Raw genomic sequence first — 17,676 nt, 5'->3', positions numbered from 1 at the left:
CCAAGCCTGCACAGTCACCAGCTGGGTGGCCACTGGCTGGTTGGCTTGGACCGAAGACAGGATGGCAGGAAAGCATGCCAGGAAAGGATGCCAGCCACCTCCTGCCATGAGCCACTGCATTGCATTGTGGTCCTCCTCACTGGGCAGCTGAGGAACCCTGCTGGATTAGACCAAAGGTCCATCTAGTCCAGCATCTTATTTCCAACTCTGGCACAGAACCCCTTGGGTGGTTCAATTCAACAATCAGGCCCCCAGGCAAGCTTTTTTTTAGGGAACCAAGGCAGCTAAAACACTGATGAAATGACATGTTGTGCATTGTGAACTAACCAAGATTATTGTATGAAGACTGCAATCCCATGCACACCGGGAACAAAGCTAGTTGCTTTGGACTTACTGGCATGTATGTTGAGCAAGTATGCATAGGACTGAGCTGCCCGTTGGGACTGTTGGCAAAAAAAAAAGACACGGCCCCAATACTTATTATCCAATGTACGTTTTGAACTACGGAAGAAAAAGGCAGCCCGCTGTAATTTCAAACCCCAAGCCAGCAACACGTGGCATCCCCAACGGCTCTGATTCCACAGCCCCTCCCCACTTCTTACCTCCCCAGTTTTCCATGCTGAAGAGGTTGCTGAAGTTGTGGGCCACAAAGGGGGAGATCTTCTTCAGGTCGTGGGTGCGGACGCGGGTGGCCAGCAGAGACTGGTGAGCATCTCGGAAAGTGGTGTCCATTAGGAGCAGCCCTTTGTGTTGGCGAATGGCTTTGGCAAAGCCGGTGGGTCCCTCACGCAGAAGGATGTCCCGGAAACCAGATGGTGGCTCACCTGTTTCACAGAGAAATGGACCAAGGGTGGAGACATGACAGAGGTGAGTAACATCATGCATGGTGTGAAGAAAGTGAGAAGGAGGAGAAGAAGAAGAGGAGGAGGTTGGATTTATGCCCCATCTTTCTCTCCTGTGAGGAGTCCCAAAATGGCTTTCTCTTCCCACAACAGACTTGCGAGGTAGGTGGGCTGAGAGTTTTTTAACCCAGTGGTTCTCAACCTGTGGGTTGCGACCCCTTTGGAAGTCGAACGACCCTTTTCACCCTTAGGTCGCCTAAGACTCTCTGCATCAGTGTTCTCCATCTGTAAAATGGATAAATGTTAGGGTTTGTTTATTTATTTATTTATTTATTTATTTATTTATTTCCTTAAGCTTTTATACCGCCCCATCCCCGAGGGTTGGGGGTCACCAAAACATGAGGAACTGTATTAAAGGGTTGCGGCATTAGGAAGGTTGAGAACCACTGTTTTAACCATTGCCTCACACTGGTCCATCGCTCTTAACCACTACACAATGCTGGCAACTTCTTCCTTTGTACTGTCGAAGGCTTTCACAGCTGGAATCACTGGAGTGCTGTGTGGTTTCTGGGTTGTATGGCCGTGTTCTAGCAGCAACTAGCAACTTTCCTTTCTCCGAATACTAGAACTCGCAGGCATCCAGTGTGCAGTTGATGGGCAGTAAATTCCAGTCAGACAAAGGGAAGAACATTTAATTCACAAAACATGTAATTAACTTACAGAACACACTGCCACAAGCTGTGATGATGGCTGCTGGCTTAGTCTAAATGGACACACCGGCAGAATGAGGTGGTACTAAGATGCGTATGGGGTTTCTGAGGTGATAAAATGAACAGGGGTGGAGGTGGGGAATCTGATATTGGAATTCTTCCGCACTATGGAGAACTTTTCCTACAATTGGAAAACTAGCCCGAAAGAGAATAGGCTGGGAGAAAACCTTTATTTTTCACCTGAGGAGATTTTTTTTAATATGGGGAGGAAGTTTGAAATGTGGAATCTGAAGTGGTGTAAATCCATTCCTCATCATGCTACATGGGTTAGCACAAGCTTTCGAAGGCTTTTAAAAAGGTATTAGACAAATCCATGGAAAAATTGATTTATCAATGGCAAGTAAACCTTATTATTAACCTTTTTCTTCTCTTCCTTTTTTCCTGTTTTTCCCTTTTGTAAGATGCATGAATGTGGATTTTATGGGGGACAACATTTTAACTGGTTTAAATGGTTTGGTGTGGAGGTATTGAGAATTATATTTTACTGATTTGTTACAATTTAATGTTGTACGCCCCCCTGAACCTATGTGGGGAAAAGCAGCCTTCACATTGAAGGAAACAAATAAATACAATCGCTAAATGGAACCTCCATGTTCAGAAGCAGTGTCTCACAATAAGTTTGGAAGTTTGGAGATGCTCCCTTCAATATTTCAGCCGCCGTACGGGAGTTCTAATTGGGAAAAGAAAGACAGGGATACCGGGGGGGGGGGGGGGGTTCATTTCTGTCTGGACAAGCTCTCTGGTATTTGCTGGCACTTATTATGCAAAAATGGCGAGGCCTAGAATTCCAAGTTACCGAGAATTCCACAGAGGAACATCAAGATCAAGCAAATACCCTCCAAACTCTGCTTTTTGGAAACGGGAGCTTTTGGCAACGCAAAATGAGGCTTTCAGTTGAACTCTCCTTGTTTGGTTCTCTTTGTTAGTTACATGGTATCTCCATGGAGAGAAGAGAAATCAGAATGAAATTTGGAATGCATGATCAGAATGCATACCTGTATTGCATTGCTGAATACCAATCTGGCCCCCTGAACCTGTTTTTGAGGGGGCAGATGGGGAAAAATCTGAATTCTGTTGTTATGCGGTTATGGTTTTGAGGATCGAGATGTCGGAATGAAATCTTTTGTGCCTGATCGAAGTACAGTTCCTCATTTTGAATGCCAGCTTGACCCCTGCAACCTTTGCAATCGGGGTCAGGAAAGATGTAAATCACGTGGCAATGAGATGGTTTCTTTCAGCACTGTGATATTTGCAGTGATGGTATGTAAGCTTACAACACGATTCCCTGTTTGAACACTGGTTTGAACTCTGCGCTTGCTGTGTCAGGGTGGGAGTATTGGGGGAAGAGGGGGCAAGAAGAAAAGATACAAAATACATAATAAGAAGCCGGGGCCTAGAAGGAATTGTGGGGAATGGCAGAAATAAATTTTTTGGATATCCACACAAACGCACTCAACACACACACACCCGCTTCAGAGTTCTCTAAGATGGGCTTGAAGAGATTCATGTTCCCTCATTTTTCCTTTGACCTTCACCTACTTTTAACCTTTTGTGCCCCATGAGAATCCAGGAGAGCCAGTGTGGTACAGTCATTTAAACAGGTGGACTATAAACTGGAGAACCAGGTTTGATTCCCCACACCTCCGCATGAATGGCGGGCTCTTATCTGGCGAACTGGATTCGTTTCCCCATTCTTATATGTAAAACCTGCTCGATGACCTTGGGCTAGTCACAGTTCTCTCAGAACTCTCTAAGCCCCACTTACCTCACAAGACGTCTATTGTGGGGAGAGGACGGGAAGGAGTTTACAAGCCGCTGTGAGACTCCTTACAGGAGAGAAAGGGTGGGGTATAAATCCAAACTCCTCCTTCTCCTTTTCTGGTTAATTTAAAAAGTCATCTTTTCCTCATTAGTTTGGAGTTGCCCAATGTGCAGATGACCTCTAGTTTGTTTATGGGTGACCTGCTTGCGCTGCTTTCGTGGTTATAACTGGAGATGGCCACCTTGCCATGACAAGGAGTCGGGGTGCATCTGTGGAAAGGCCTCTCTCAAGTAGTAATTTACAACTCAGTAAGGTTGCCCCCTCTGGGTGGGAAAATTCCTGGATATTTGGGGATGGAGGTAAGGGACCTCAGTGGGGTATAATGCCAGAGCGCCCATCCTCCAAAGCAGTCATTTTCTCCAAGGGAACTGATCTCTGTTGCCCGCAGATCAGAGGAAATTCTGACTGGTCTCCAGCCCCCAGCTGGAGGCTGACAACTCTATTTACAAGCTACTCTGGGACAAAAACTGTGTGATAAACCAGCTCCAATTCACGTCTGGCTGAGCAAGCTCCCATTTCTTTCTGCTCTAACCATCAGGGTCCTGTTAACCAATGAACCCAGACTTTCTACCTCCAGTTGGCTGCTGCGGGTTTTCCGGGCTGCGTGGCCACAGTCTAGTAGTCCTTGCTCCTAATGTCTGGTAGTTTTTGCCGGCATGGTCTGGTAGTTTTTGCCAGCTCCGTGGTCTGCTAGTTTTTGCCGGCATCTGCAGATACGGGCAAAACGTCAGGAGCAAAACTACCACGCAGTGGCTATGGAGCTGGCAAAAACTACCAGACGTTGGGAGCAAGAACTACTATGCTGTGGCCATCGCCGCCCAGAAAACCCACTAGTTGATTCCGGCCATGAAAGCCTTCCATGATACTTCCAGCTATACATTATAGATCCTTTCCACGTGAACCCACCTTCTTTTATTTCCTTTCCAGCTCTCCTGACTTAGTGCTAATTACCAGGCATCCCTTGAACCCAGAGACAATACGGACTACAAAGGAATGCCCCACTAAGTGGTCTCAATTAATGCCCCACTAGCTGGCAGCTGATGGGCCCCAGCGGGAATCCGGCTCATTACTGGTGCCATTCCTTAATCCCTCCTGCTTAACAGAAGAATCCACGGCTAGCTCTTTCCGATTCTGGCACATCTTTAAAAAAAAATTTAAAAAAAGATTTAACCATCGGCTCGGGGGAAATTTAATAAGATTTAAATATCCTTATTTCATTCTCTTAATGCTCGGCTTAGGTTGGGGATTAGCCACTGACAAAGAAAATAAACTGCCATAATAATGATACAAGGCTGGAATCCGATATAATTAAACTGAGCCTCACGTATCAATCATAAAGAGCAGGAGGCATGTAAATCAGGCGCCTATTATAGCCACCTGCCCTCGCCCCCCCCCCTTTACTGCGAGATTTCCAGGCTGGCTCGTTAAGGTCATAAAATATTTAGCAGGTCTTAACGAGGAACAAGCAGATTGTTTCCACCTACCCTCCCCCCACCTCCAGTGACTCACATGTTTTTCGGGCTGGGGGGAGGGGGGGGAGCCAGCCCAGGATCCAAGTGTGAGTGGACCGGATCAGAGATGGAGGAGAAAATTCTGGCTCTCTTTCAGCCCCGGGCAAATAGCCAAAGACCTCCGTTTCATGCACCGAAATCTAGATTAGTTTTGTTTTAGATTAGTTTTTTGGGACGATTAGGCTAAAGAATGGCTGGGCAAACCCAGGGCAAGATTAACTGCACATTGAATCTGGAGTAAGCTGTTATTTACTTTTTTGCCACTGTATTGGCCAGACTTGGATGGTCCTGGCTTGCACGCTCTTGTCAGATCTCAGAAGCTAAACAGGATTGGCCTTGATTAGTAGAAGAAGGAGAAGAGTTTGGATTTATACCGTGCTTTTCTCTCCTGTAAGGAGTCTCGAACAGTTTACAAACTCCTTCCTTTCCTCTCCCCGCACCTTGTGAGGTAGGTGGGGCTGAGAGAATACGGAGAGAACTGTGATTGGTCCAAGGTCACCCAGCAGGCTTCGTGTGGAGGAGGGGTGAAACGAACCCGGTTCTCCAGATTAGAGCCCACAGCTCTCAGCCACTGCACCACGCTGGCTCTTATATGGATGAGAGACCACCAAGGAGGTCTAGGATTCCTACACAGAAACAGGCAATGGCAAACGACCCGTGTTTATCTCTTGTCTTATTGATGATTGATTGATTGATTGTTGTATTTATAAACCGCCCTCCCCTGGAGGGCTTCTACGGTCACCATAGGTTGGTTGTGACCTCACAGCACTTTCTGCCACCGTTGGTCTATTAAAGCACCAGCTCCTTCTGGTGACGCTAAAAAAGAAGCCCTGAAATGTGTTTCAGTTCTCTTAAGAACTGCTCAAATAAATGTAACTCACTTTGAAACTAGGCACGAATGCGAACAAATTGTGCGGAGGAGACATTGATGTAACATTTTGTGAAGATAAGATGTTGTTTGTTTCACCTATGAAGAGGATGGAGCATAACCGGGGCTGGTAAATCTTGTGGTCTTTTTGACATACAGTCAAAACAGAATTTCGTCCGGGAGACTGGTGGAACTAAATGAGAGAGTGTGTGTGTATATAATTAACTAATTAATTAAGTTGAATATTGCAGCTGCTTATAGGGAGCTTCCTCATGAATCCACGTGGATTAAAAAGAAAAATACAAATGCCTTTCACGGATGCAAATGAATTTAATAGGGAGGCTTCTGGGAGGAGTGCTTTTTTTCTTAAAACAACAACAACAACAACAACAACACATCCTCATTATAAAAATGAAGACTATTAAAAGAAAGACTGTGGGGAAATACAAAAGAGAAACCAGTACGCCATTGGCCTTGGATTGAGAAGTTTCTTGTAGAGCTGCTTTTCTCTGCTTTCCTCTCCCACAATATCAAAAGAAAGGATGTTGCATGAATTACCAAGCTCTATAGCCCTCCCTCACAGTGACCAAAACCCCTGGTATATCAGTCCTTTCCAGAAAGCCAAATAAGACGTCCTGAGGATGCTAATAATGGCATCTTGGGAAGGAACTCCTCACAGTTTTTTCCCCAAGATGTCCTCAGGACACTTTATTTTTGCTGAGAACACTTCAAAGTGCACCTTTCCCTCCCTACGCTGCCTGCAAGATGTCTCCTGCCTGGCTGGGCAGAATGCAGAGCTCAGAAGGCGTCTTGTTTTTCCTGCCCGGCCATTTTGTGCTCTGGTCAGTTTCACCCTCAACTTGTGCCCGACATTTTGTGTGCAGCTGAAGGGATTCTTCTTGCTGCCGTTTGCTGTAAGAACATAAGAACAAACCAGCTGGATCAGATCAGAGTCCATCTAGTCCAGCTCCTTGCTACTTGCAGTGGCCCACCAGGTGCCTTTGGGAGCTCACGTGCAGGATGTGAAAGCAATGGCCTTCTGCGGCTGTTGCTCCCAATCACCTGGTCTGTTAAGGCATTTGCAATCTCAGATCAAGAGGATCAAGATTGGTAGCCATAATCGACTTCTCCATAAATCTGTCTAAGCCCCTTTTAAAGCTATCCAGGTTAGTGGCCATCACCACCTCCTGTGGCAGCATATTCCAAACACCAATCACACGTTGCATGAAGGTAGGTTGCCTTAGGATGTTTGCTCTGTAGGCTTTGATCTTGGGAGCCTTCTCAGCCCCAAAAGTACGTAGTTGTACTCAGCTCCTCCTGCCAATTCTGGCAATATATAGTTTTCCTATTTTTAAAATTTTCAATGAGCTATCTCCGTGTTCTGAGCAGCTAAGATTATTGCATCTGTGTCTGCGTAGCTGCAGAGATAGTTCATCTAAAATAAAAAATGAAAACTATTTATTGCTAGAATCAGCAGGACAAGCTGAGCAAAACTATGCACTTTGGGGGCTGAAAAGGTGCCCAGGATCGGAGCCTGTGAAGCAAATGTCCTGGGGCAACTGTCAGCAAATGGTGGCAAGGAGAATTGCTTCAGCTGCACACAAAATGTTGGGCACAAGTTGAGGATGAAACTGACCAGACAGTAACACGGTCAGGCAGGAAAAACAAGATGCCTTCTGAGCTCTGCATTCTGCACAGCCAGGCAGCAGACATCTTGCAGGTAGCGGGGGGGGGTGGGGGGGAGCCTCTTTTCCCTTCTGTCCCCTTTGCTGTCCAGAAACTGCCTCTTTTTAGAGCATCCCCTGGACATCTTATTTTGGGTGTGCAGAGTGCAAAGAAGCACTGGCCTCTTTGTAAGACAGACATTTTATTGGGGCTGTGCAGAACGGACCTTGGTCCCCCTCTCTTGGCAGCCCTGAACTCCCAGGACTTGGTCAAACAAGTTCAAGGCTTGTACAGTTTCTGTGGAGCTTCTGAAAAATTAACCTTTCGGGAGTGTGTCATTCAGTTATGTCTTGAGTTGAGCTAACAATACATTTAAAGTGAAAAATCTATATCAATTCTGCAGAGAAGTTCTTTTTTACAAGTCAATTTAGAATACTGCAAAGCGGGGGGTATTAGTCCTGGGCCCAGGATATCTGGCAATAGCGCTTTTGACTACTGATCTAATTCTGAATCCAACTGAGTTGGGACTTTTCAACTTGGGGGCAAAGATAACTGTGTATGTTGGGGTAGGGAGCACTGGACAGAAATGTACAAACTCATGCAGGGATCATGCATTATAGAATCATGCAGGCTAGCCCAATCTCATAAAATTGTGGAAGCTAAGTAGGGTTGGCCCTGGTTAAAACTTAGATGAGAAACCACAAAAGAAGTCCAGGCTCGCTGCCCGGAGACAGGCGATGGCAAATAACTTCTGTTTATCTCATCTGCTTAAAATCCTACGAGATCACCATCAGCTGACTGTGACTTGATGGCTCCTTCCACCACCACACATAGTCCAAAGAAAGTGGACAGAGGGAATACTAGAACCTGGTCACCCAATAAAACTGATGGGCATTTGATTAAGGATAGACAAAAACATGCTGTTAACACAATGCCTAATTAATTTATGGAACTCACTCCTGAAAGAAGTAGTGATGGCCACTAATTGGGATGGCTGTAAAGGGATTACATAAATTCATGCAAGAGAGGAAGTCTGTCAATAGCTATCAACCATTATGTATCAACAGAACTTCCATATTCAGAGGCGTACTGAATACTGGTTGCTAAGGGACAAATAACCATTGCCTTGCTTGTGGGCTTTCTGGACGGCCCTGGTGGGAAACAGAATGCTGGACTTAATCAAGCCTCGATTGGACCCAGCCGGGCTCGTCTTATCATTTTAGCCCTTGAAATATGATTTTTTTTCATTTTTGTATTGTTTTGATTTTGGCATGCCACCCAATATGGACATCTGGAGCCACAGCATTAAAAAACAGATATAAATATAAAGGAATATGTTTGCTCAGACATTGTCTCTAAGATTTGTTTATTGTTCAGTGTCTTTTTTCAGTTTGCAAGCTTGAGAGTAGAGATAGTTTTTAAGCCAGTTTCTTCACTGCCTGACACCTGGGTACATGCAGGGGCATACCGCCCAGGGGGACATACAGGGTCAAAGGGCTGCAGCCATTTAGTCATGTGGGGGGCGGAAAATCACCTCCACACCCCTCCTCCCCCCCGGGTCCATACACAAAACATTGTTTGGTCATGGTGGGGGAAGGCAGCCGCCCATATAGGGTGGGGGGAGAACTCAGGTTTTGGGGGCTACATTTTCCCTAGATACGCCTCTGGGTACAAGACAGGGAGAGATGTGTAGAGCATAACACTTGATGGGCTATCCCAGAATCATTTGCACCTTCCCATGAAGTGCTAGGGTTCTAACTCTGTTGGTGCAGGAACCTGGATGGTTCAGGAGCCAGAAGCTACATTTACGTGCGGCCTTTTTTTTTGCGCAGCTACGTCACCACGCTCATGCATAGATAGAAGCTACGTTTATGCGCGGCTTCAACTTTTTCAGCACTCTTTACCCACGCAGCTGCGCTGGCACGAAAGTCTTATTTTACTTTACAGTTGGCACAGAAATCACATTCCACGCAGCCACGTTTCAACGTAGCCACCACCGGCACGAAATAAAACAGGAGTTCAGGAGATGGTTCAGCCCCAGTGCCAAGACAAAACCAAGGCAAGACAGCAGCACTGGCTGCCAGTTACTGGAACCTAGGAAACATCTTTATCAATGTCTAGGGCTGGATACCCAGCCAAGAGCAGGACAGGGGTCGGCTTGCCAACCTCCAGCCGAACCTGGAATTACACCTGATGTCCAGACTACAGAAATCAATTGCCCTGGAGAAAATGGCTGCTCTGGGTGGATTGCGGTCGATTCCCCACGGTCAATTAATCAAGGTTTCAGCAAGAACTCCCCACTGCATAGGTGTCGAACTCACGGCCCTCCAGATGTTATGGACTACAGTTCCCATCATCCCCTGCCAGCATGATGCTGGCAGGGGATGATGGGAATTGTAGTCCATAACACCTGGAGGGCTGCGAGTTCGACACCTATGCAGTGGTGGGATCCAAAAATTTTAATAACAGGTTCCGACGGTGGTGGGATTCAAACAGTGGTGCCGCCGCACACACGCACCTCCAGTCCCTATTGGGCAGGGAGGCTGCTTTGGTAACCCCTTCTCGGCACTCAGAATAAATTAGTAACCACTTCTAGAAAAGTGGTGAGAACTGGTTGGATCCCACCTCTGCACCTATGCCCCACTGTTTAACCACCAAACACGGATTCATCCCAGTTCTGGCGCTCCCTCTCCCCCTTATCAAGTGGTTTTTAAGAACCTGCATGGAAGCGCACCTTTTTAAAAAACACGCGCCAAAGCCGGATCGGTGGGGAGGATCAGGGGACAGAATCCAGGTTTATTTTCTCGCCGTAGGGAGTGACGTGGAACCTTCCAGCCAATCAGAGCGCAGTGGTGACTACGTTGAAACATGGCTGCGTGGAATGTGGTTTCTGTGCCAACTGTAAACTAGAATAAGACTTTCGTGCCAGCGCAGCTGCGTGGGCAAAGAGTGCCGAAAAAGTCGAAGCCGCGCATGCACATAGCTTCTATCTATGCGTGAGTGTGGTGACATAGCTGTGCAACAAAAGAAGTTTTTTTAAAAAAATTCCTGCCCCAACATAGCACAACAGCTGATCAGGACAAGGAAGGAAGAGCTGCTGAGCAGATCGCACGATCGTGGGGAGCGCTGGGTTGCTTCAAACCGCAATAGACATTGAGGTCGTCACTAGACACGCTGCAGCGGGGAGGGAAAAACCACGATGAAAAGGTGCTGTTTCTTTTGAAACCTGGTTGTATCCAGCTTTAGTAGGGGAAATGGCCAGTATGGCTTTATACCCCAATCCCACCCTCCTTTGGTGCTATGCCCAAAATCTCCAGGAATTTCCCAACCCAAAGATGGCACCCCTAGATGCAGGACAGAAGCAGAAGCAGAAGAGACTGAAGCAACCCTGTCCATGAAACGACCCTCCCTGAGCAATACTGGCCTTCCTAGCAGGGCTGTTCAATTGATTACTGAGGGCCCAATTAGGTGAGACACAGAGACTGCCCCCACCCCCGACTTTAGAATAAAAGCAGCTGTTTTGGGGGGGAAGCTCAGTTTGGTGATGTGACACTGGAGGCAGGAGTTAAAAAACACTTCCCCCTTCCCGTGAGATCTACCTGATGCAAATGGTTTCCCTCTCCTTCTGGAACTGCCCCAGGCAAATGGGAATATTCGCATTATGCAAATGGTGCGGGGAGGGAGGGGGTTTAACATCCAGCACTGCAGCTCCAGTTGGAATCAGATCCTCTTGCGGCTGCTTTTAAGTATTTAATAAAATGGGAGAAATCCGGCCATGGAGCTTCTGGCCTCGTGCCTCATTGGTCATGTGTGTTCCAACCCCCCCCCCCCTCCATCATATAATGCTTTGAACCACTAAGCATTTAACGTGGTTCTCTTTCCCAGCTGCAGATCGCAAAAAGTGGGCCCAGCAGCTCCCGTGGAAAAGGATCGGCAGCTCCTCAACCCCATGACTAACACAATTATGAAAAGCGAGTGAATGCATGCAAATTAGTTTCATTTGCATAATTCACCCAGGCTGAAGGCTGGAGGCGTGAGGCTCTTGTTACGGGGCGCTATCCAACTGGTGCTTGTCGCAGTACCGACTCGTGCTGGGAAATGCGTCTGGGGACTAGAGCTAGCTTTGGCTGGACACACCATAAGCCCGGGGTTCTTGAACAGTGGCAGGCACCCTTGAGCCAAAGAAGAAATAGATCCTGGGGTGGGAGGTGGGGGAGGGGGTTTCCTCTGGTTAAAATTTGAAGAAAAGTTTTTATTTATATCCCCCCTTTCTCTCCTGTACGGAGACTCAAAGGGCTGACAATCTCCTTTCCCTTCCTCCCCCCCCCCACACACCCTGTGAGGTGGGTGGGGCTGACAGAGCTCTGAAGAATTGTGACTAGCCCAAGGTCACCCAGCTGACATGTGTTGGAGTGCACAGGCTAATCTAGTTCCCCATATAAGAATCCTGTGAAGAGGAGATTGGAATGCTGATGGTTTGTGCTAACACCTGCAGAGGTTTTACTGTTACATTATGTGTTATCTCCGCTTGGCACTTTTCCCAGGCTGGCCTGGCCTGGCTGTGAAACTGTCTGAGTGGGCCGGGCCGGAGTTCTCTTGCAGTCTTTCTGTACTTTGATCATCAGTTCTCGCAAGGACTCTGCATGAATCTAGCCATTTCAATAAAGATATTTCTTTTCCTAAGAAGACTGTGATTGTATGGACTCAGTTTGTAACACATCCACAGCTCAAGTGGCAGCACGGGGAATCAAACCCGGTTCTCCAGACTAGAGTGCACCGACTCTTAACCACTACGCCGCAGCTGCTGAGTGGGTTAAATGCCCCACTGGCTGAGGGCATGGACAGGCGGGAAGGATTGCGTCCTGAAACCCTCTCTCAATTTCTTCAAAATTCCTCCTCAAAACCCATCTTTTCGCTGAGATTATTAGTGTAAGGATAGACAAGAAGTGACATGAAAGGAGGGAAGGGTCTCTAGCCTTACAGCCCTTCTAGCCTACCACTTGCCTGCCTCCTGCTGGGTCTTCTTCTCAGTTCCTTTGCATGCTAGACAGATCTTCAACCCATCTTTTACTCTATGACCTTTAGTCCCCTCTTGTTTACTGAAGCAAAAAATGTATCTCAGTGAGATAACATCTGTTGGCCTTCAGAGACCCAATCCCCAGTATCTCAGTCTAAAGCATAGGCATCAAACTTGTGGCTCTCCAGATGTTATGGACTACAGTTCCCATCATCCCCTGCCAGCATGACACTGGCAGGGGGTGATGGGAATTGTAGTCCATAACATCTGGAGGGCTGCAAGTTTGACACCTGTGGTCTAAAGGATCTGGTCTGAGAAACCTGAATTTGAGACCCTGGAGAGCTTTGGCCAGTCTGAGTAGACAACACTGACCTCGATGGACCAAGTCTCTGACTCAGACTAAGGCAGTGTCATACATGTGTGTATACACTGATAAACTGAATAAATATGCAGTGTTCCTCTTTGTATCCCTGTGACTCCACCTCCCTCCTGAGAGCCAGTGTGGTGTAGTGGTTAAGAGCAGGTGGAGTTTACTCTAGAGAACCGGGTTTGATTCCCACTCCTCCGCATGAGTGGTGGATTTTTATCTGGTGAACCAGATTTATTTCCCCACTCCTACATTCCTGCTGGGTCACCTTGGACCAGTCACGGTTCTTCAAGAACTCCCTCAGCTCCACCCACCTCATAAGGTGTCTGTTATAGGGAGAGGAAAAGAAAGGAGTTTATAAGCCACCTTGAGTCTCCTTACAGGAGAGAAAGGTGGGGGTATAAATCCCAACTCTTCTTCTTTGCCACTCATGTGACATTTTAGATGATAAGGTCTTTGGGGGAGAGTCTTATACCCTGTAAAGGCCCATGCACATTGACAGCACTTTTTACGCAGTAATTCTCCTTCTACCTCTAATAACAACCCCCGTTGCCCATTCTCCCAGCTGGTCAGAAAGCAGTTTGTGCTGGGAGGTCTGTCTAGCAGAGGTCTGCAACCTGCGGTTCTCCAGATGTTCATGGACTACAAATCCCATCAGCCAATTGGCCATGCTGGCAGGGGCTGATGGGATTTGTAGTTCATGAACATCTGGAGAGCCGCAGGTTGCAGACCCCGCATCCAAAGGAACTGAGAAGAAGACCCAGCAGGGGGCAGGCAAGTGGTTGGCTAGACAGGGCTGTAAGGCTAGAGACCCTTCTCTCCTTTCACGTCACGTCTTGTCTACCCTTACACTAATAATCTCAGCTATAATTTCCTCCTTTTCCTTGGAAATCTTCTCTCCCTTCTTCCATAGCTAGCGAGGCAGCTGAAGGCTATCCGTGTCTCTCAGCTTTCCTATCTGAGATGTAGTTCTTTAATAACCACTTAACTTTACCTTTCGTCAGTGAATCTGTGTAATTAACATTCTGGCAAGAGTTTGCAGGTTGAGTGGCTGCCAGTGATAGCTCCTTCTGAAGGAAGGAGGAGGAGTTTGCATTTATACTCCACCTTTCCCTCCTGTAAGGAGTCTCAAAGCGGTTTACTAACTCCTTCCGTTCCTCTTCCGACAACAGGCACCTTATTAGGTAGGTGGGGCTGAGAGAGTTCTGAGAGAACCAGGGCTAGCCCAGGGTCACCCAAGGTCATGTGACGGAGCAGGGACACAAACCCGATTCTGCAGGTTGGAGTCCACCTGTTCTTAAGCCCGACACCAAGCTGGAGAAAGTCAAATGTCTTGTTTCAGGCTTTTTTTTTCCTAATTGGGTGTTGGAATTAGTGCCCCAAAGCTCCCACACAGCAGCACTTCTCAGCAATGGCGTGTGACAGTCGCCCACATGCAGAGCAGATTAGCAGTGTTGAGTTGGCAGGCCACAAGGCAAGAGTCTTGCTGACTCCAACGAGACAAAACACCATGGAGCCGGCTTAGCTTTTGTGTCCGACTGTTAACATGCTCTTGAGGTAATAAAAGCTTCGGCATGCCATGTCTGAGCCACAGGAACGTGACTGCTGGTACGCAGCCTCGGCAGCGCATCTGGAGCTTGGGCTCTGGTGCACTTTCAAGGGAAGGAGGCCCCCCAGAGGTGGGATCCAGCAGGTTCTCACAGGTTCCCAAGAGTAGGTTACTAATTATTTGTGTGTGGCGAGAGGGGGTTACTAATTGGTGATTTTGCCACGTGATTTTTGCCTTAGTTACGCCCCTCCTCTCAGCAGTAGTGTGCAGAACTTGAAGCAGTCTAGCAGGAGGTGCACCGGTGTGCGTGGCAGCCTGCGCCTGCGTGCATTCGTTTCCCGCCCAAGGACCGGCGCAGCGGCTGCATCCTTGCCACAGCCCCGCCCAGGAATGCCCCACCCCGGAATGCCCGGCCACGCCCCGTCGAGCCCCGCCCAGCCCCATTGGTGCTACGCCACAGTTTGAATCCCACCACCATGGGAACCTGTTACTAAAATTTTTGGATCCCACCACTGAGGCCCCCTTACACTTTGCAGCAATACCCTTGACTCATGGACCATGTCCCCAGGTGGCCCCAAATAAGCAGCTGACCCCTTGCCTGAGGTCGCTCCTGGGCCTTCATCAGGAACTGCCATCCAGAAACAGCTGGGCCAGCCTTGTTGGAGAGAAATGCCCGATCAGCCAACAGTGCCAATCCCCTCCCCTGCACTCCGATCAGCAGCATTTGGGAGGCCATTCATCAGAAAGGCAATTTGGCTCCTGCTGTGCCTATGGGGCAGGGCCGAGTGTGCGGAAGCACCTACTGCTCCGCCAAGCCCAAATGGCTCTCTAGATCCCAGGCAGGTGTGTGGTCCCTGCCAACTGAGTCAGGCCAGGGACGGAAGCTGGGACCTTCTGCATTCAAAAGAAATGTTCGACAGGCGAGCCGCATCCCCTGCTCCTGTTAAACAGAACGGGGCACGCCACAGGCCACTTGCCAAGAGAACAGACATTTTCGCACTCTATTAAAGCAGCCTCTCTGCCCGTGCTGGCTTGCTCTTGACTGCATGCCCAGTGCACTATGTAGAATTAATCCCCAGCTTTGCCCATATAAAGATCAGCCATCTCCTATTCTGAGTGCTCTGATTAGTGCTGCAGACAGATATGGAAAAACTGATGGTGTTTCCCTCTGCAAAAGAGGGAGCAGACCTCGCCTTCTTCGGCCTCTGACATCAGGCAACCCCGAGGGCCTAAAGATACCACCCCCAGCTCCATCTTCTCTTCCCTCTGGAGGGAAAAGCCCAGAGACCCAGATTTAACATCCAGAAGCAGGGACCACACACCTGCGCCCGTATCCGTAATGCCCTTTAAATTGTATCTTTGTGATGAATTTTCGCTGCAGCCCGCTTTGAAAGCCCAACTCAGCTGCCGGGAAAGATACAAACACAATACATAACTAAGCGGCTAAATAATCAATCTTTTTGAAGCGAGTGCAGCCTCACCCAATTAAAATCTGCAAAGCGGCTCATCCATTCCGTTTTAGGACTAGGACAAGCTGCAGATGGCGAGACTTTCCCATCATGAAAAAGGATGCTGCGCTGCTCGAAAAAGTGCAGGAAAGAGCAATCAGAAATCCAGAGCTAGACAGGAGTCTGCAACCTGCGGCTCTCCAGATGTTCATGGACTACAAATCCCATCAGCCCCTGCCAGCATGCAGGGGCTGATGGGATTTGTAGCCCATGAACATCTGGAGAGCCGCAGGTTGCAGACCCCTGGGCTAGAGCAACAGCCCTATGAAGCTCAGTTAAAACACCTAAGGCTGTTTAGCTAAGACAGGGGTGTCCAACTCTGGCACTTCAATTGGCCATGCCAGCAGGGGCTGATGGGAATTGTAGTCCATGAACATCTGAAACGCCAGAGTTGGACACCCCTGAGCTAAGGTCAGGGGAGTCATGACAGAAGTCTATATAAGTATGAATAGTGTGGAGACAGTGGACAGGGAAAAAGTCTTCTCCTTCTCACAAGATATTAGAACCCAGGTTCATCCACTAAAGCTAGAGGGTGGGGAGTTCAGGACAGAGAAAAGGAAGTACTTCTTCACACAGTGCCCAGTTATACTGTGGAACTCACCGACACAGGAAGGGGTCATGACTGCCAATTTGGAAGGCTTTAAAAGGGGAGTGGATAAATGCTTGGAGGATGGGGCTATCAATGGCTATTCTCCCCTTAATTGTTTGGTACACATGAGAACACATGCTACGTGGCCTATAGACAACACACAGGAGAAAGGATGGACCCTTGGCATGTGTAATATTTAACTGTATCTTTACTGGGAGCTATTATTTACAACAGATGCCCATACAAACCTCCTGGCCCGAATAAGAAATGTTAGTTTGTGAATTTTGAAAGATACTTCTTGTAGCACCAAATACGTGTGACCATTCTTGACCGTTCAAGTGTTATACACTGGAATTGCACTCATTTAGACAACACTTAATTAGGGTTTTAGTGTGACTTGTTTTTAATTTCAGTTATTAGGCACTGTGCAATAAAAAGTATATTATATTTTTAATGTTTTTCTTTCCTTTCAACCTTTTGGTTCCTATATTCCCTCCAGTAATCATTTTCAGGGGAGAACGGGCAGTCATCCTACTGGCGTAGTGGTTAAGAGTAGGTGCACTCTAATCTGGAGAACCGGGTTTGATTCCCTGCTCTGCCACCTGAGCTGTGGAGGCTTATCTGGGGAACTAGATTGGCCTGTGCACTCCAACACACACCAGCTGGGTGACCTTGGGCTAGTCACAGCTCTCTCAGCCCCACCCACCTCAAAGGGTGTTTGCTATGGGGGGGGGAAGGGAAAGGAGATTGTGAGCCCCTTTGAGTCTCCTAAAGGAGACAAAGGGAGGGTATGAATCCAAACTCTCCTCCTCCTCCTCCTTCTGCTTGTGGGCTTCCAAGAGGCAGCTGATCAGCCACTGTGGGAAACACTTTAATCTGGACCTGACAGGCCTTTGGTCTGATCCAGCAGGGCTCTTCTTATGTTCTTATGTTCAGCTGATCCCTTTAGTTTGCCGCTGAATATTTTAATTTTTAAAAATCTTAAAATTTGTGTTTGTAAAATTTTTCCCTTGTAGGGCCCCAACACAGCCCCCCCCCCCCATTTTATCCTCACAACAACACTATACACCCCTGTGAGGTACGCCAGGCTGAAGGAGAACGGCTGATCCAAGGCTACCCAGCAAGCTTCGCTGCAGAGTGGAGATGTGAACCCAGGCCTCCCCAGACT

The 17,676-nt window shown here is 47.9% G+C and overlaps 1 protein-coding gene across 3 annotated transcripts in view; it reads right to left on the bottom strand.

Annotated features, from left to right (window-relative positions):
* The window catches only part of PC (pyruvate carboxylase), a 473,075-nt gene that overhangs the window by 38,494 nt on the left and 416,905 nt on the right, over positions 1 to 17,676 (bottom strand). For all 3 annotated transcript variants that reach the window (XM_048512904.1, XM_048512913.1, XM_048512922.1), the window contains one exon: positions 603 to 824. In XM_048512904.1, coding sequence (XP_048368861.1) covers positions 603 to 824 — 222 coding nt within the window. The remainder of the gene's footprint in view (positions 1 to 602; positions 825 to 17,676) is intronic.

Source organism: Sphaerodactylus townsendi, linkage group LG01 (assembly GCF_021028975.2).
Source record: "Sphaerodactylus townsendi isolate TG3544 linkage group LG01, MPM_Stown_v2.3, whole genome shotgun sequence".
Taxonomy (NCBI): domain Eukaryota; kingdom Metazoa; phylum Chordata; class Lepidosauria; order Squamata; family Sphaerodactylidae; genus Sphaerodactylus; species Sphaerodactylus townsendi.
The sequence above is the reverse complement of the archived record's forward strand: the minus strand, read 5'-3'. Positions and strand labels throughout refer to the sequence as shown.